This window comes from Charadrius vociferus, unplaced genomic scaffold (assembly GCF_000708025.1).
Source record: "Charadrius vociferus isolate BGI_N301 unplaced genomic scaffold, ASM70802v2 scaffold121, whole genome shotgun sequence".
In the NCBI taxonomy this organism is placed as follows: Eukaryota; Metazoa; Chordata; class Aves; order Charadriiformes; family Charadriidae; genus Charadrius; species Charadrius vociferus.
Window position 1 is genome coordinate 1,034,384 of NW_009646858.1, and position 20,205 is coordinate 1,054,588.

At 51.2% G+C, this 20,205-nt stretch overlaps 1 protein-coding gene across 1 annotated transcript in view; it reads right to left on the reverse strand.

Moving 5' to 3' along the window:
- The window catches only part of MAP2K4 (mitogen-activated protein kinase kinase 4), a 71,063-nt gene that overhangs the window by 9,198 nt on the left and 41,660 nt on the right, over positions 1–20,205 (reverse strand). The window contains exons 6-9 of the mRNA XM_009894357.1: positions 18,571–18,622; positions 18,014–18,141; positions 3,843–3,920; positions 2,643–2,791 (exon numbers count right to left, since the gene is read on the reverse strand). Of these exons, the coding sequence (XP_009892659.1) occupies positions 2,643–2,791; positions 3,843–3,920; positions 18,014–18,141; positions 18,571–18,622 (407 nt within the window). The remainder of the gene's footprint in view (positions 1–2,642; positions 2,792–3,842; positions 3,921–18,013; positions 18,142–18,570; positions 18,623–20,205) is intronic.

The following is a 20,205-nucleotide window of genomic DNA, read 5'->3' on the forward strand; positions in this document are numbered from 1 at the left end:
GGGTACAGGAGAGGCGACAGGGACCAGAGGCAGAGGGGCTGGAGGACGGGGCTCGGTGACACGCAGCACCAGCAGCCCCGGCCCCAGGAGCCAGAGCTGCACCACCAGGAGGAGAAAGGGGGGTGCGGGGTCTTGTCCAAACGAGGGGAGTTTGGCGAATTCCCAACAGCTGCTTGTCCATCCCCGCCGGATCCGGCTGGACCTCTCTCGAGCTCCAGCACCACTACTGCGTGGCCTCAGGCTATTCGGAGAAGCAGAGGGCAATGAACACCGCTCTGTCCTGTGACCTGCCTGCAGCGCTGCGTGGGGGCGGAGGGCTGCCGCACAAACACCCTCACTGCAGCTTTTGCCACCCAACTGCAATTCATTTTCCAACCTCAGTGACTTTGGGGGTTCAAATGTGCTCCTCCTTTAAGTCAACTAGTCAGACCAGCTCACAGACTGAGCTTTGCTCCGAAATTTCCATGCATGCTTTCATAAAGCAATTCTAGAAATCTTTAATTTCTTTTGCAGCTTGAGGTGAAGCTGTGGGTCTGGAGTGGCCAGTGGCCGCCCCAGGTGCCGTACAGCCTTCGCAGCAACATCTCATCTCCTCCCTGGGCACAGCGCAGGAGGAGCTCGCCGTGCTGCCTGCCATATGGCGAGCTCCGCAGCTGCCAGCACGGTCCAGCTGCAGAGCTGGGACACTCCACAAACTCTGGAGCAGAAAGCTGCATGGCTGTAAGCAGTCCCAGGAGGAGCGCAACTTTGGAGAGGTGTCTGTCGCAGGGAGGTGGGCTGCAGGCGGGAAATGTTCCACCCAGGCATTCACAGCGCTGTTGGCATCCAAAGCAAATCGCAAAAAAACCCAAAACAAAACACCCAAAAAAAACCTCCCAGAAACTTTTTAATGTTATCGAAAATATCCTTTCCTCCCTGATCTATCATGGTGAGCAGGCAGCAACACTGCAGGACTCTCTCTCAACATTTTTCTTGACTCCTGAATGCATGAAAACAGAAGATTATTAGATTCACATTTGTAGGGTAATGCCCAGGAGATTTATGCTGTCACCTAAAAGCACCAAAAAGCCTTTTGGAGACTCACCTGCCTGCTTAGTAACACCAAAGATTTGCGCTTACTAAAGCTTATTAAGAGAAATATCTATTACAGTGTTGATATGAAGACATCATAAATATTCCAGGCAGAATTCAGATTATTTACAAAGCCAGATTAAACAAAAACCAGAATTATAGACTGAAAACTGTCCCGTGCTCTATGTGTTGTGGCTGTTCCAGTGCAGCAGGTCCTGGGAGGGGTACACGGGCTGGAAATCTCAATTTACCTATCAGACCCACGGGCCCAAGAGGCTGGTGTTTAGCAGAGATGCCCCACAGGCTCCTCTGTTGGGTGATCTGGAGCCAAACTCACCCGTGCACACAGAGCAGGAGAGCCAGCTCCCGGCTCTGCAAACTCTGTAACGATCGGGCATCTCTAGGGACAGCTGAGTGGGAAACAAACTATTGCTTGTGCTGTACATGGGGAAAGCAACTCTGACTTTCTAACCAAATACCACACTAGTTTTGACAGAAAAATGGAAACTTCTTTTGAGCAGCAAACCATTTTGATGCTTTATTTTCTGCAGCCCAAAGACTTCCTTGCAGCCAGCTGGAACGTGGAACCTGGCCTCCATAAAAATTCACAATTCTGAAAGAGAGTAAAACCCAAAGCCAAAAGCCTCTCCCATTTTGAACCCAAACCTTTCGCATCTCCAGAGGATGGAAAACCCTGAAACAAAACCTCTTGAAAGATAAAATTGTCTAGAGCTGAGTCGCCCTGTCACGGAGCTTTGAGCCAGACACCCCTGTCCTCAGGATGTCCATCACCTCGGTTTGCCAAAAGGTCCCAGAAAAGGAACGCAGGTCTCACTGGTGGATCTCCGTGTGCTTCGGTATTAGGTTAACGAAATTATGTTGACCACCTTTCACATTTTGATAGAAAAGTACTTAATCTGAAAATTCACAATTGCCTCGTAACCTAAGCAGGACCACACACACGTGGCAGGCCGATGGACTGCCCCAAGCTTCTCCTGCGCCGACACTGCACACTCCCCCCCAAGGCTGACCATGCTGCAGAGGCTCTGCCCTCGCAGAAAAGCACCTCTAGTCTTGACCCTGACGTATGATTGACATGAAGCCAACGAACAAGCAAGCTACCCGCTACAGGTCCTGACCTGTGCTGAGCAGAACTGGGTGGGAAGGCTCCTGGCTTTGCCAGGCACAAGGCAGGACCAGTATAGATCCTCAGCCCAACCATGAGACAATACTGCCAGGTGTCTCGAGCTTCTGCCTGCACAAGAAAGGGCAAACAGCAGGTCTGTCCCAAGGCTGTGCCATACCGAGGAACAGGGCCTTACCCGGTCACACAAACCTCCCGGCATGGGCCTTATCATGCCTCTTCTGACCACTGAAACCCAGCAAAGGTCTGCCCTTCAGCCCCCACCCAGACAAGTCTCCCATCACTCCCAAACAGTGAAATGTGAAAGGTCCTCACCCTCACGTTGGTGCAGGAATGTGAAACTAAGTGCTTGGCACATGACCCTTGCCAAATATCTAGCAATGACAAAACAAGCCAACTTCAAGCGCTTTCAGTAGGAAACACGTACCACAAGTTGACGAAGTTGATGAAACTCGGGGAGAACTCCCTTTCCTCTGAGTTACTCAGCTGCGGTGGGTCTCCTTTTACTACTTGTGTCAACTGGTCAAACACACTGTTCCACTTGGGGTAGGGGAATCGCCCCGTGGCCAGCTCATACTGCAGAGAGACAGCAACAGCACCAGGCAAGTTACACAAGGTAAGTTCAACTGGGGTAAGAAAATGTCTGTGAGGACCCTCAACCTCCCAAAAGGAAGACTAAGATAAGATTCTTCATCCCATTCTCTATACGAAGCTCAGCTGAAAGAAGAGGAGGGGAAGTTTCAACCAATAGCAAGTTCTGCTGCCTACGTTAGGAGCACCTCCAGATTTAACCTGGCTACGCCATACTTTCTTGTTGACAATGTCTTCTCCTCCACTGACTATAAAATGAACCAATGCATTTACTAAGGTGCTCAAAAGTACGAGAGTAAAATCCTCCAGTCCCTTCCCAGGCTTCCTAACAATCACTAGAGAAAATGGATAATGCGAATCATACAATCATAGAATAACTCAAGTTGAAAGGGACCTGTAAGAATCATCGAGTCAAACTCCCTGCTCCTCGCAGGACAATGAAAATGAGCATTTTCAAACACCCGTGGGGAAGAGAGAAGCTACTGATACATACTTATTGCTTCTGCTCTCTCTCCTACTTCACCACCTCGAGAAAGGAAGATCTTTTCCATTTATCAATGTGTGCACCCAGCAGTGCTGTGCTTAAGCCAGACAGGAGTCAGCAACCGGGATCCAAGATTAACCGAAGTCTTCTGCACAGCCGAAGTACACCAGACGCCAGGCTGTGAGAGGCTTATTTACACAGGCTGGATGCTCTGTTGTGCACCACCATGCTCACCATCCCTTCTCATCTGAGATTTTTTGAAGGCAAAATCCGACACCTCTTCCCTGCTCACATCTCTTTCTCTGCAAAACATAGCTGCAGCTAAACGTATCCTCAGGGGTTCAGGAGAGCCATCTGCCTTGAAGGGATTTATGCTCTTCCTGTGCCAGGAGGTGCCCACTTCAATCACAACATGCAAACGCTTCACAGCAGCGGAGCTGCGCTTTGCTTCGAGCATGGGTTTGACACCAACTCCATCACACTGCAAAGCGCACCAAGGCTACCCACCAGGAAAGTACCGCGCCACAAAGGGTTTAAACCCCACTCACTCACCAATGTAATCCCCAAGCTCCAGACATCTGAGCGGACGTCATAGCCTTGCCTGGATGCGCTGGGATCTATCCTCTCAGGCTGAAACAGGAAGAAGGACCAGTCAAATGCTGAGCCATGCAGGAAGGAATGAGAAGCATCTGCAAACTTAGAAAAAACTCACCCCACTGGGCAGAGCGTGGCACATCCCTAGAGGCAAACTTGTTGCCAGGGCAAACATCCAGCCCCAGCAGAGAAACATCTTAAGGAATAAAACACTGATTTTATGGAGGTATAGCGTAAAAGGTGATTTGCAGCAGCAATTCAGCACAGTCCAATTGTTGTTCAAATTACTAAAATTCAACTCTCTTGAACCTACCATCAGCCTTTCACCTGCTCATCTTGTAGCTCAGTCAAAACCAATCACATTTATATTGCAGGTAAACCCGTGCTTTTATCTGCTCGTAACCCAGCATCCTGCCTTTGCTGGATGAGTTCAGTCTTTCCATGTTAGGTACACCATAACAAGAGACTACCAAATCAGCTGATACGGAATTAATAGCCAATACAAGCATCCATTTCTTTAAATACAGCAAACAGAAATGCTATGACAATTTCTCCACAGCATGCGAAAAGTATGCAAAACCAGCAAAAGGGGCGAGGATCTGAATAGAAAATGTGTATTCCCAGCCCCTGCTTATTGCTTTTTTGGGGGGAGGAAGGATTGATAGGCAGTGAACATTCAGGATCTGGATGCTCTTAGATGTTTCAGGCAGTTACTAGACATTTCAGTAAGAAGCAAACATCTCAAGGTGGAGCCCCTGGGTGAGCATTGGCTCACACTCAAGATCAGGAAGGACAAGAGGAGCTCAGACTTATAAATCAAAGCTGTCCTCTGCTCGGAAGTAACATGTGGAATAACATCACCTAATGGGTACAAAAAAAGTCAAAATGCTCTCAGTGATGTATTTCTGTGAACAAAATATTCCTCAGAAAGTAAATGGAAAATGCCAGCAGTAGGAAGGCGTATAGAAGAACAACAGACCACATTAGACGTGGTGCAGTAGGCACCTCCTCTGTCCCCCTGTACCGGAAAGGAGTTTCCAGGGACTCTCATGAATCACGTTGGTGAGTGATGCTGCATCTGCCCTGCCCCTCTTCAGTGCCATGGGCGGCATGACCAAAGAGTTGGGGCTGTTCAGCCTGGAGAAGAGGAGGCTCGGGGAGATCTTATTGCGGCCTTCCAGTACCTAAAGGGGCTCCAGGAGAGCTGGGGAAGGACTTTTTACAAGGGCATGTAGTGATAGGACGAGGGGGAACGGCTTCAAACTGGAAGAGGGCAGGTTTAGATTAAACATTAGGAAGAAATTTTTCACTTTAAGGGTGGTGAGGCACTGGCACAAGTTGCCCAGAGAGGCTGTTGAGGCCCCATCCCTGGAGGTGTTCAAGGCCAGGCTGGACATGGCCTTGGGCAACCTGGTCTAGTGGAAGGTGTCCCTGCCCATGGCAGGGGGGTTGGAACTTGATGATCTTCAAGGTCCCTTCCAACCTAAATCATTCTATGATTCTATGATTCTATGACGGACCTGCGACCCCCAGCAGTCTTGCTTGCCTACGGCCCCACAGGATCCCCCTGCAGCATCCCCAGGTCACAGGCCCCACAACAGCTGGACTCCATCAGCCCAGCAGCACACCCAGACCATGCTGCTGTGACTGCAGCCCTGCAACACTAGTCCTGCCTTCCCTCTGGGCAAAGCATCCTCTTGCCTTCAACCCCTCCTGCCAGATGCTGGTGGCTCCTCCTGCCTTCTTGGTTCACTCTCATGAGATCGCACCTGGAGCACTGCATCCAGCTCTGGGGTCTCCAGCACAAGACAGGCATGGACCTGGTCCAGAGGAGGCCACAGAAATGGTCAGAGGACTGGAACACCTCTGCTATGAAGAAAGGCTGAGAGAGTTGAGGTTGTTCAGCCTGGAGAAAAGAAGGTTCCAGGAGATTTCCCTGCAGCCTTTCAATATATAAACGGGACTTGTAAGAAAGACAGAGAAAGACTTTTTACCAGGGCCTGTAGTGACAGGACAAGGGGCAATGGCTTCAGACTGGAAGAGGGCAGGTTTAGACTGGACATAAGAAAGAAATATTTTACGATGAGGGCGGTGAGACACTGGAACAGGCTGCGCAGAGAAGTTGTGGATGCCCTGTCATTGGAAGTGATCAAGGTCAGGTTGGACAGGACTCTGAGCAACCTGATCTAGCGAATAGCAGGGGTTTTGGACTAGATGATCTTTGAAGGTCCCTTTCAACTCAAAACATTCTGAGATTCGATGATTTGATGATTGTAACAATGCTAGCCATGCTGCAGACCACTATGCACCACTGCCCCACAGTGAGGCAGCTCTCTGGGGCATGGCTGCTATCCATGCCAGACCATAAGCATTTTGGCAAGAGAAGATGTATTCCCTGGCTGGCACACAGCTTCCCACCATGAAAATCACAGTCACTTCACAGAAACAAGGATCACTCTGTGACAAGAGACTGTCTCTGTAGTCCCACACACACCACCGTGGGGCATGCCACCCATGTGATGGATGCTGGTGTGCAGGAATGGAAGTGGGTGGCTCGACACTGTGTGCTGCTGGGGACACACCTCAACGTCTGGAGGCTGCCACTGGGGACCAGTCAGCATGGGCCTACACAAAATTACGGGGAAGCTGGCCTTGCCAGTGCCGGGACTCCCACACCGCAGATCCATAGGGATGTGCCATGGTGGGGTAGAGCAGTTCACAGACTGCAGAAGGACTTGCTTTCCATGCAGTACAGGGAATTACAGGACTTCCTGGACAGCAGGTATTTTGGGCAGGGGGTAAAGTACTAAAGGGTTGCGTGTTACAGGGACTGGTGAGGTAGGTGGCACTGGCGAGACAGAGCTTCTGGGCCACCCACACCAGGGCAGCCTGTTACCACCACCCAGCAGACGTAGCAACAGGGACTTGGCCCTAGACCACAGAGGCACAGTTAAAGGGAAAGTAGGATGGACCAAAATAAATCCTGTCTAAATACAGAGCAGAAAGAATCCTGGGAATTTTCCATGTAGATGACATGGGAGCAATTAACACCAACAAAGGAGGAGTCAGCATGTCACACTCCAGGGACCTGGAACGAGGGCTGCAGACAAAGCCTGGCTCATGTCAGGTGTCCCAACGCCAAGCACAAGCGAGGAAAGGACATGGCTGAGATGGAGACCCTCTTCTGGATGTGCTGACAGTGCCAAGAGGCAGGGTGTGAATGCAGCAGAGAAGGGTGCAGGCTGCCATGGGGCTTCTCTCCATTTCAGCGTCCACCTAAGCACCAGCATCTTGACTGAAAAAATGAGTCAGCAGCACTGATCCTCCCTCTCCTCCAAACCCCCAGCTGAGCAAGCACATGCAATTTCAGGTGTGACACAAGGACAGATGCACACACGACTCCTGCAGTCTTCAGCTGTTTCACATTGCTAAAGAGCAATTGGGTTTTCTGGGAAAACCCAGTTCTGAAGCTCAGATCTGGATTTTCACTGTTATACAATCAGGGAGTTTTATCCCATCGTGTAGTGCAAATTCAAAACTGTCTACATGGCATTAAAATGTACGTCACAAACTCTTATTTGCTCTGGCCAAAGCATCCCTAAACTAGAAGAAAATAAAACGTTACCAGGAGTGAAGAATGACCAGAAAGAGCTAAATTTTTGCAATACAAAAGGCAGAATAAAACCGACATGATACAAACTCTCCCTCTGCTCCAACCATGGGAACAGACAGATGCGAGATGGAAGCTGCCAGTCTCTGCTGGAGACTATCTTCTCGCACTAAAAAATGTGTGAAATGAAGTCCAGGGACCTCCCTGGCTTTGGCTGACGGCGGGAGCAAGGTAAAGCACTGCACATCTGGAAATGGGGCTGTGGGGCTGCAGCTGCAGCGCCAGCTGTGCCAAGTTCAGCTGCAAACCACACAGCGAGCGACGAACCGGGCCAGGCAGAGTTAACAGCCCTTCGCTGCTCCAACACAAACTGGATCCCAGCCTTGCACGCAAGAGCCATGGCTCCCTAGCATGCTATTCTGCCGCTGTGTTAACCGAAATACCACATGCGTATTTGTTTAGGGATGCTCAAGACAAAAACGCTGTCTCCCCCGCGGTGGTGACCCCATTACTGTGGCTTTCTCGTTTGGTGCCCTGCAAGAGGCTCGGCAAGCGCGTGCAGAGAGAAGCACCCGTCACTGCCCCAGCGACGACGCGGCTCTTGGGGCCAACTCCAAACCGAAGCCACAGCAAGGAGGGGAGCGATGTCCCTGAACAGCTGCCTACGGGCTTGTGCAACAGCAATTGCAACCATCTTTAGGACCATAAATAACTACTTTGGGAAATTCTTCTGCTGTTCAGTAAAGCAAAATGTTGTCGCTCATCCTTCACGTTGCTGTATTTCTCCAGAATATTCCTACAGTGAAGAGCCAGTTGTTCTTCCCTCAGGGCTCTCCCCTGCACACGCCTCTTGCACACTCAAGCAGAGCACAGGGCGATGGCCAGCGTCAGTGTCACAGCACAGCCCAGGCTGGGACCCAAGCGATGGGCACAAAGCAGGGCAGGCGAGGGGGCACCGACTTGCTGGGCTGTCGGACCTGCTTCTCCTGTCTCCTCCTCCTCCAGGGTGCGAGGATACTGCACACAGCTCCCTCTCATCTGCTCCCAGAGACCTCCAAACGCTTCATTCCTGTGAACCCCTTCCTTGACTTCTCTACAGGGCTGGGCTGGCAGATCGGACACTGTAAGTCTGAGGAAGAGCCTGACCGTTCACCTCTCTAGCTCACCACCAGCCCTGTGGACATGGCCACCATCTCCAGAAAAGAGGCAGTCCTGCTCTGTGAGGTGACTGTCCTCAAGGGGACTCACCAGGCTGGTTCTCAAGCAGAACTCGGTGCCTAAGATACAGCCCTATGGTAGCTGGTGGAGCTCCAAACACACATGAACATCCATCCACTCGTCTTGGTCAGTCTTACTGGCTCTGCTCTACAGGAAGTTTCAGTGGCTCTCCCTTAGGTGACAGCAATCTCCCTTTGGTGACACCAAATTCTTCTACTGGCTGCTAAAGAGGTGAGTTGTCTCATTTCATATGGATCTCAATTTTTATGTGCAGTGAAGCCTAACAAGCTTTCTGGATCTCCTCCTGGGCATGTAGGAGCTCACAGAAGGTGACCTCAGTGCTGCAAAAGCCTCCGTCTACGAGCACAGATGTGAGTCATTCACACGAGCAAGTGAGGCATCACAGTCACACTGAGCTGGGTGAAGTCTTTTCTAAGGTTATATCCCTCCTCTTCAGTACTAGGTGACCGATGAAAAAGCTATTAGCACTTTGTTTTTTCTGGACCTGTATCATAGTGCCAATTGCTACAGGGGTTGTGCAGCACCCTACACAGCAGCCTAGCCTGGATGCAGGAGGAGACACGGCTCCTCGTTCAGCGTGTGACACAGCAAAGGAGACACAGCGTGATGGGTGGAAGAGCTGACAGGGAAGCAGAGAACAGGAGTTCTTCTGTCTTTGCTGGCTTGTTGGACCTGCCGCTTCCCCCTGCTCCTCCATCTACCACCTCTAGGAGAGCAGTAGCAACACCATCTCTGTGCACTGCTTCTACACCTTCTGAAAGAAAACACTACATAGGAAGTAAGAGTATCATTATTGTCAAAAAAGACTTCAGCCAAAATATTCATCCCTGCTTGGACTTTTGCATTCAGACATTCCTTCCCAAATCCCCTGTTCTTGATTTCCTGTCCCTCCCCCTCACCCAGGTCAGCCACGAAGCCCGCGGCTGCATGGAGATTATCAGCAGAGATCATGTTTCTAGAGAATGGCCTTTCCTCCCCTCCTATTTCCTTTACATAGTTACTCTGAGAGAATGTTTCATTTAAAAACTTCTCCAGCAGCATTTTCCAGGTGGAGACGCTGGTTTCCGCTCGCATGGGATCACCATCCCCTCCCAGCTGGCTTTCCTCACAGCGTTTGAATTCCTCCATCTCAATAGCAGGAAGATCCCAGGAAAGTGATGGACGGGTGGAGGGGGGACACTTGTGAGGCCCAGAAAGACTGGCAGGAACATTAATGAAGGCAACGAGGTCCCGTTGGGCTTGGCACAGCATATTCTCGATGACCTTCTTCGTCTTGTTAAAAAAAGTAAGTGCATGGCTGTAATAAACTTTGTGCTACACATTGTCTGGGCTGCAACTAAATCAGGCATCAGTAATTTGCATTAGTAAATGGCTCCACTGATAGAGTTCAGAGTGTAACTGTTATTAAAAGAACTCTATTGAGTTGGAAAAAGGTCTATATGGGACCTCAGTGTTGTCTTTCCTTGGCCTACAGCTAATAATATCCAAGAAAATATAAAATTAGTGTTGCTAAATTCTCCATATTATAAAAACATTGCGGGTGTGATAAATATGGGTTCCTGAGGAACTGATGAGATTTGAATGTCTGGTAAGCTGGGCTGGGGCTGGACACTGACTCACTGGGCCAGACACAGAGGAAGCAGCACCCCGGGGTGACAGACGGGCTCGGGAGGACGACAGGAGAGCTCCCAGAGGAGCATCGCGATTGAAGGTGTGCAGCTGGGGCGACGCACTAGGAACTGCTGCTCTTGTTATATACTCCGCAGGTGAAAGAAACGCTGGAAGTTTGCTAAATTTCAGGGTCTATGTTTGTAAAAATGGAGGGTGGGGGGGTGGGGGGTGGTTGTTGCATCGCCATAAAATACAATCCAATCTGCCTTAAGAGCATAAGCTGCTCAGTCGCTAATCTCCTCAAAGAAAAGCTTAAGAGGTGAGTACATCAGAGTCAGAAAGTACCTGCTGGGGAAGGGTGGTGGCAAGTATTCAGCACGCATTAATTTTGCCAACAAAGTAGGAACAAGAGCCCATGGCCACCCATTAAAACAAGGGTTACTCGTATTGAAAAGATGGTATTAGAAGCATAATTAACGGCCAGGACAACCTCATGGGCACTATGGTAGATTCTCCAACCCTTGAAGAGGCATCTTTAATGCAGGACAGAAACTTTGGAGGGCTTCTCCCTCTGGCGTTGTTTTGGAAGGCCACACTCAAGTACACAGAGCTCAACGCATCCCCTCAATGCCATCCCCGTTGCTGCTTCCATGAACTTTATTAGATTAACTAGGCCAAGCCCTGGAGAGGCAGAAGTTTTGGAGGGCTGTAGGTATTGTTTCAGCCCCACTCAGTAACTTTGTCACAGAACCTCGCTGAGGGCCTGCAATTTTGGTGGGGATACTCTAGAAGTCTTTGAAGTAATTACAAAAGACTGAATTACAGGAAGCTCAGTTATTTTTCCACAGCCTTAAAGCCTAACCAACGCACAAGCTTCCAAACACATACTGAAAAAAGGAGTCCAGCAGGAAGCAGTGCAATGGGATGGCTTCTGATCCTAGAGGACTCGCTGATGCAGCAGAGAAACGGAACCAAGAGAACATGTCCAGAGATGAAGTCACACACATCCTAACCAGAAATCAAACATAACAAGATGCAGATAGTCATCAGCAAAGGTGAGTCATCATACGGCAAATGGAGTCACTAGCAGTTTGAGCCTTAAAATCTGGTTTCTCTTTCTAAACGATGTCTCCCATTCAACCAGAAGCCATTGGTCTGGGCACGGGATCAGGAGGCTTCCCTGGCTGCATTCAATGGGCCGTCCTTCTGGCCTCATCACCCATGAAAGTTTCCAACTGCGAAGCACAGCCCTCACCCCCAGCTCTAGTCCTGGCCCCGATCCATCTTATGGGAAATCGGGAGCTTCTGCACCCTATGAACTCTTGAGGACCTGGTGCTGAACAAGGCGGCGTGCCCCACCTGCTCCACCACCAAGGGTCACACCACAGCAGGGAATGGAAGGAGGAAGTGGAGGGTGGACTCTGCTGCATCCAGACCGGGTGTCAGGGTAGCCGCCGGGGGGAGGCTGTGCTGGGGATTAAAATAGTTTACTTACAGAATATTAGAATTAATTGTGTGATCGCTTAAAATTAGGTTGAATTGAAACTTGAGTGGCTCTCCTGGGCATGAATGATTTTGCTTGGCATGAGTGACTGGAGTGTGGAAGCCTTGGGCCGCAAACCATAACTGAACTTCAGTTGGACATTTGCTCAGTCGAAAAGGAGAAATGCTGGGAGTCATTCACAATGAGATGAACGGGACCAAGCCTATAATTCAAGGAAAGGACCTTCAAAGAAAGAGAGAAACCATTCCATCTGAAGTCTACAGAAGACAGACGAGACCCAAGTGCGGATAAGAGGCAAAGATGATGAAACTGCATGAGCAGACAAAAATTTGAAAGATGTTACTCCAAGCATCGCAGAGGAAAAGCAGCTGTTAAATCGATTGGACAAGAAGTCCGTGCATGTTGTGTGGACAGGCGCATGAACACCTCAAAAGGCACAAGAAAACTACCAAGAGGGGTCTCTTTGGAGATGTCCAGCTCAAGCTGAAATAAAGCCACTCTGTGGCAGAACCTAGGGTCCAAACTCTTCTTTACTGCTAAGCCTGGATCCAGCCACATCTAGTCTCCTCTCCGAGGAGTGTAGAACGCAAGGGGATCCAGTCTGAACCTCGCCACTCGGTGGGAGGGTCTTCTCGGACTCTTCTATACCAGGCTGGTGCTGCCGAGTGGCTCCAGCAGCCCCCCAGCCTGCGCCGAGCACGTGGTAGCAAAAGGCTCAGCACAAGGGTGGACAGTCCCCCAACGAAACCCCCATGGTTCTGCTCCTGGAGCAGAATCCCATCAGCCTTCCCCATGAGCGGCGAGAGCCAAACAGGCTCCAGGAGGACGGGAGACTCACGCCAGCAGACCTGGGACCTGCACAACCCTCCGCTTCCCCTCCCAACGCCTGACCCGGCCCTACGGAGCCTTGCCCATCCCTCTCGGCATCTTCACCGCCCTGATGACCACGTCCTGTCATTTGTGGCTTCCCATCAGCCTTCGTGCAGCTGACCAGGGCAGTGGGGGGTACACGTGGCTGCCCCAGCACAGCCAGCCGTGCCCCACACACAGCACCCCTGGGGTGAGCAGGAGCCGCCTGCTGTTTCCAGCTAAACCTCCAACGCCTCCCAAGGGCAACGATCCCCCAAACCTGACTTTTAGGCACTTCCCATGTAAATCCTCGTGGCCAAAATGATTTCTCCACACACAGCCCCCTTTCTCCTCCACAAAACTCACATCCTCCCCACAATACTTTTGGCCGAGCAGTCTTGCTTGCACGGGCGGCTGCTGACACGTTTCCCCAGGTTTAGATAAACTGCCTGCGCAGGCGAGCAGCTCCACGGGTGAGGAGGAAAATCCCGACCCGCCGGGGTGGAAGCACCAACGCAAAGACAGGAGCTCAGTCCGGCCATGGAGCTGCTCAGCACAGGCTCTGCACCATGTGATATAAGGATCTAAGTTTGGACAGAAGTCCCACGCTGGGTGAACCTCATGGCCAATTTTAGCCGGTGAATGAGTAAGTGGAGGTTATGTTCTCGGCCGAACCCGCCAGAACCACATGGGTGACAGCAGCAGCACGCGAGTGGGGAGGGCTGCCCTCAGAGCTCAGGCATCTCCCCCAGCATTCGCTATGCCATGGGTGGCAGCGCCAGGATCCAGTCCGCACTCCTCGCAGAGGGACAGTGCCACATGTCTCCCAGTCTCCTCCCAAATCTGTTTTTGCAGTCATAAAAAATTATGGCTGGGTGCCAAGTTTCAGAGGGGGAAAAAAATGAAAAGAAAGAAGTCCAACATACAGCAATATTCAGGAGCATCCAAAAGGATTTTAGCAGCACAAATTCAAACCAGCAGCCTGCCGGGTCAGATAAATGAACGGCTGAACCCGGTGAAAACCTGGGCACTGGGTCAGGAATGCGAAGCTGAAGCAGAGACTCCTCCTGCGGCTCTGCCTGGGCAAAGGATGCCGAGAGCTCCCGCATCTCCGCAGCCTCTCCCTCCCCCTGCACAGGGAGGACAGAGGAGCAGCGCTCAGAGCCATTGCTGTCACCCGCCTTGGGCAGTCTTCCTTTCCCATGCATGACCCATCTGAATGTGGGCACACAGCGGCCGCCCAGCCCCGACACCGATGCCAGCAGTGAGCGCCCATTTTGCCGGGGAGAAACAAGGAGCAGGGGAGACATCCCGAGCACCGGTCTGCAGCAACGGGGCTCTGCACTGGCCCTCTGTTCGTGCACGGGCAGGGACAGGCAGAAGTGTGTTTGCTGGGACACGGACCATGCGCTAGCACCAAGAAGGCTGCTCGTACCCCCCCCGGCACCGCGCAATCCCTTGCCCACCCCGTCCTGGGTTGAGTGACACAGGGCTAATTTCTCTTTCAGTAATTTTATTTTCCAGTAAAGTCTCTTCTAATGCTTGGGACGACTGCACTTTTAGAAGACTCTAGCGCCTGATTTTGTGAAAATATTAACAGCCAGCTATGGTGTGTGGGTTTCAAGGTCTCAGTGTTTCCGAGCTCACCAGGTGCGGGGATGACAAGACCCGGGCACTTGACCCAAGCTGCCAACAAGGTTAGTTCATACCATGAATGGCACAGTCAACATAAATTAGAAAGTTTGCTGAGGAGTTTCTCTCTCCCTTGATGGCTGCCATCCTGAGAACTCCTTGCCCCGGTGCCAGAGCCCTGAGCCCGTCCCTTCCTCCTGAAGCCGCAGCACTCACAGTGTCCCACATGGGCTGTCACTGCTGGGGGTGCACAGCTTCTACAGATGGAATGGGCTGAGTATAGTCCTTGGGTATTTTATGTTGGTATCGGGATCAATATTGGTTCTTTAGTGTTATTAATGCTAATTATAGTCTTATTCTATTAAATCTGTTTATATCTCAACCCCCAGGTTTCCTTGTTTTTTCCCAAATCCCCTTCCTGGGTGGGGAGGGGTCACTGGCTGAGAGAATAATTGTCTAAACGACAATAAATTGTTGTGGGTTCCTCAAATCATAACACTCCCTCATCTCCATAACTTTCAGCAACATCTGCCCGGCAGGCAGCCCAGGGGAGGGAGGGTGAAGCGGCGCAGGGCACTGGCACTCGGACACAGACACAGCTTGCAGCAGGCAGCTCTGGGTGACCTGGGAAAAGGATCTGAGGGACCGAGGATGTGTGTGACACCATCAAACTCTGCCCCTGGAGAGGTCCCAAAGGAGCAGCGCAGGGCAGGACGTTCATCTTCACACTGGCTGGATCCTCCCCCACCTAAACCAGGTGCTTCCAGTCTCATCCCTCCTCTCTGACACAGAAACCATGTTCACTCGAGCGTTAAGAAGGCAAAAGTAGTAATGCCACAAAGACCACCAGCTTCAGTGTAGCACACAGGGCCTCCCCTCCCACCCACACCGGCAGCACCCGCTATCACAGGAAGCGAGGCAGGGACCGCCAGGGAGGAGCAGGGGCTGGCGGGAGCAATCCCACCCCCACTGCAGGTTTAATGCTGCATTTGAGGTTTAAGACACATTGCGAAACCTCACCGAGAGCAAACCCACAATGCTGGCGCCGGCACAGGTCCCCCAGCACTCGGCACACAGCCCGGGTGGCGCAGGGCGCAGGCTGCTGCCTCGGGTGGCGTGGGGGCTCAGTCCTTCCTTCCTTTCTTCCAGTGAAGACAAGGCACCGACATGTACGCCTTTAGCTCAATGTAACGACCACAGGGGAATTCGAAGCCAAAAGCAAAACAACTTCTCCAGCGCTGGCAGCTCCGAGGCTGATACGCCGCTTTCCCTGACAGCTCTTGCAATTTTGGTTAAACCACACAGCGCTGCCTTAGCATCTGGACGTGGCTCCTGCTGCCCAACCAGACCGCTCCCAGTCCAACTGGCCAACATCCAATGTTATTGTTATCAGCGGCTACTTGGGGACCCAGCTCCAGCGAGCATGGTGTTATCAGGTTCCTTCGGGGGGCAGGTGCTCACGCTGTAATCATTACTGCACGTGCCACGGGCCAAGCGGGCCTTGCAGAGCACCACGCTCTCATCGTTGGGGAGCATCATCCAGCAGCCCTTATCAGAACTGCTCTGGCTGAATATAGTCACATTATTTTGTACCAAAAATAGGTGTCTATTTTGCACCAATAAAGAAAAAAAAATCCTTTCAAAAGGCATATGACTGACCTAACTCCCTCCCAGGTACACTCAGGTTTGATCACAGCATCACTCGGTCCCTGCGGGCTTGGAGAAAGAGCTGGTGGACGTGCCTGCACACTGAGGACACCTCCCCATTTCCCAGGCTTCTCAGTACATGGAAATGCTCGTGTACTTGGAGAGGAGTCACCGAATGCACCGAGCAGAAGGGAAGAGGCCAGCTGTCTCCCACACCGCCCACCAGCTGCTGGCTCGTCCCACAAACCACACACCGTGCCAAGGCTCTGAAAATCACAAAATGAACCAAAACACTTTTGCTCACTTAAAAATCCAGCAGAGTCCGGAGCTGGTGATGGAGATGCAGGGAAGAGCAGAGCAGATACGCGCAGACAGGGAGGAAAGAGAAGGGGCGATCGGAAGCCCCCACCCACCCAAGCCCCCAGGGAAATGAAGCAACGCAGCTATTTACAGACACGCCGGTAACCATCACGTCACGACTAAACCAACAGCCTGTGTAAAGCTAACCATCTACCCACGGTTTTAAGGTAAAGTAGGAACATTAATTCCTGTAATTATAGCCCACTGAACTTGGGAGGGGGAAAGAAGGGAGCAATTTTTCAAGGGCCCTTTTTACAGACCCAATACACACCTCAGAGGACGGGGAAAAGTCGACACCAGAGCGATGCCATGGGAAGTGCCTGTGGCCCAAGATGCAAATGCCCAGGCTGGGGTCAGCCGAGCTCAGCCGGCGCTGGCTCCAGCCCCCTCCGGGCACCTCTCTTTGCCCTCAGCACCCCATCTCCCACCAGCACAGCAGACTGGGCAGCTCTGACTGATCCTCTTCCCTGCAGGGACCTCCATGCACTTGCCAAAAGTGCTCAACTGCACCAACTGCCCCGTTCTGCCCCGTTTCACTACGTTACGTAGCTCGGGGGCTTGCATACACTTTGCGGTACCACAGCACTGGTCTCCAATAACAGATCTCATCCGTACTCTTCTTTCCAGCTTGTTGAGTAACTAACTGTGCTATGGGGACAGCGAATGGAAAAGGTCAGATGCTCTGAAACGCAGACTTTGTGCTTGCACAGATGAGCACTGGGGCAGACAGCTTTTGCCTTGGACACCACAGTTGGATAAAAGCCACATTGAGAGCCATTCCCCAGACCAGATGGGCACTGTACCTTAAAAGAGAGAGATTTTCCTTTTTTGTTTCCTTGGTAGTAGATAAAAGAGTTCAAAAAACAGTATTTTTCAGCATACAGAGCCATAGGATAAATAATGAGCGCTAAACACAGCCACTAAAATTAAAGTTACATTGACAGCAGCAGAAACACAGCTTCCCACACAAGGTACCCTCAGCTCACGTGAAACCAAGCGATGCATTTTCAAAGCAGTCCGATGGACAGAAGTGTTTAAAACCCTCAGACAGCTTTGAAAATCCTCACCACAGCTTTTCTCCCTGGGAGGGGGAGGGAAGCAAACAAGCGGGATAGACTCCCAGGAGCCACGGCTCAGCCCGAGCAATTTACACACAGCTGCTCTGCTACTGCTGCTCTCCAGAACCCCATTCTCCTGGATTTAAGTTATGGCACACTTTGGAATTAAAGTGGTTTCAAAAAGCACTATAATTCTGCTCTGCAGTAACCCCTGTGACATAATCTTACCGTGGCAAATGGATTTCTTGCAGACCAAGAAAACGCCGCACCCGGACGGCACTGCCTCCTCCGTGCGCTGTTTGTTTTGGAGCATGAGCGGGCGCTGCTGGAAGGCTCAGAGAAGCTCTCTGGTGCAGCGCCACAGCACGGGCAGCAGCAGAGGAACCCAGCAAAAATAAGGGAATTTGGTCACTTTGCCACAGTCTGGATGCCTTTGCTGATGCTGCCAGCAGCAGTGCTCCATCCAGAGCTCGGTTTCATCTGGGAAGGGGGTGCTCATCCCACGGGGAACAGGCTGACACGTCAGTCAGACAACAGGCACGGCCACGCTGAGCCAGGCCTGCAGAAGGAGGGTAAGATCCTGCCCAGCCCACGGGGACGCCAGCTTATCCCCACTCACCGCCATGTACGGCCGGCACCCGGCATCGCGCGTTTTGGCAATGGAGTCCACAAGCTGTCCGCTAATGCCGAAGTCACAGAGTTTAATATTTCCATTTCTGTCCAGAAGAATATTGGAAGGTTTGATGTCTGCAAGGGAAAGAAATTTAAACCAGTAAGTCATGGCTGGAGGTTTCCATTTCAAGAACAGCAGCTGCGGAGAATCGACACCGGCAGTGCCGCACAGTGGCCATCGCCCCCTGGCGTGGGGTGGGCTTACGCAAGTGGATGCGCTCGCCACCGCTGCGGACCCTGACCAGGAACAAGAGGAGATGGAGGAGCCCAAAAGACGCCACGTGCCCAGAGGCGGAGGCGGACACCCAACAACCCTGAAATCGCACTTTTATGGAAAACCACAGACTGAAGCAGCAATGAAACAGCCACTGGGGACCCACTTATGCAAAACCTGTACTCACACTCGCAGTAGCACACATCCTAATTACACTCTGATGTGAAGCAAAGGCCACTTAAAATCCTTGCAAGTATTTTTGTAGGCGAGAAGAAAAGACATGAACTCACCTCTGTGAATGATTTTCAAGTTTTCTTTTAAGTGGTTTAGTGCTTTCACAGTCTAGGAAAGAGAAACAGAGGAAAAATAAGCAAATGTCATAATATTCCTGTGATCATTAAACTTTTGGAGCTCCAGGAACACGGGGAAAAACATTTAATATGTTGAGATATCAATCTGTAATATGCCATGTCATTAAACCATTTTTCTCACGGTCTTTCCCACAAACAGAAGGTGATACGAGAGAGGGCATGTGCTTCAGTAAACACATAAGCACTCGCTGTAACCCGGAAAGGTCCCACTCTAGGAGAGGGGAGCAAGAGGTGAAGTCAAGCAATTTCTGATGTTAATTGTCTTGAGCAGTAACTTATTTCAAGGCTATGCTGTACCTTTTCTGTAGGTAGCTAATGACTAATCCCCTTGCACTGCCTGAGCAGCAGCAGTGTGAGGAGCAGCAGAAGCGGCTGTTCTAATTTAGCTATTCACCATCAAACAGAAGAGACACTTTGGGAGCCTGATTTCACCAGATGTTCTTACAAAACCCTGAAAGTTCACTGTTTTAATTCATTTCACTTCTGCTGAAAAGATCATTGAAACCTACGGCCAAAAGACTGCCCTGAAGACGATAGTAAGAGGGTGTTTGTGTTGTGCTGCAGAGCGCCCTGAAGCTGTGCGACAGTTAAGTATGAAGTCTAGCACCAAGGAATGACTCCCAAAAGCCTGCTCCTTCAGGCTCACCCAACCATGTCCAAGCCTTTAGGTAATTAAAAGCCCTGGCAGGCTCTGGGGCAGCTGAAGTGCTGTCCCCTCCTAGCCACCCCCCTTGCTCCTCCAGTGCAGGTTTCTGCTCTGGCAGCAGAAGTTACTACGTCTCTCTGACCAACAAAGCACCAACTGGTTTTTAGGCAAGTCCACAGCGGAATGAGACTGGATAGCCTGCTCGGATCTGAACTTCAGCAAGAGAAAGCCTGTTGGACATAGTGACTGCTCGTTGATTTAAATCCCAGCCGACCCTGCCCAGAAGCTTCTGCCCCAACCCTCAAGTGGGTGAAGCAGAAGCTCACAGCTCTTCAGCCTGGGGTGAAAGAGCTCTAACGTGACATGAAGGGTGGTTGGGGGGAGCACACCCAGCTGTGAGCTGCAGCACATAACCCACCTGCACATGGTGGGGCTAACAGGGCAGCGCACACATAGACCTTCTGGACCTGGATGCCTTCAAGGTCTAAGATACTCAGGGCGTGTTCTCATACCAGAGTTATGAAATGCCATTCCTCATTTGTTTTCTAGAAAAGCTGGACAGAAATGAAACTCAGACCACAAAATCTAGTTTGAACCTGTCTTCCCTCCCTTCCCTCCCCCCCTTCCCACCCCCAATTACATATAACTCCAAGCAGACTACTCTGGAAGGACAGACCCTATCCAGCCATCTCTTGGCTATGTCTCAAGTCTTGCTTTGGACAGTAATGCATTTAGTTGGCTGGTGGCAAGATGATGCATCCCATGTGCTGCAGAATGGCCATCAGCTGCCTTTGATAGGATTTTCAGTCTTGGCTATAAACATCTAAATCCGTGACCGTGCATTAGTGATCAAGGCAGCCTGTCGGCTGTCAGAAGTGGCAGCAGGTCCAGGCAGGCTCAACATTTTA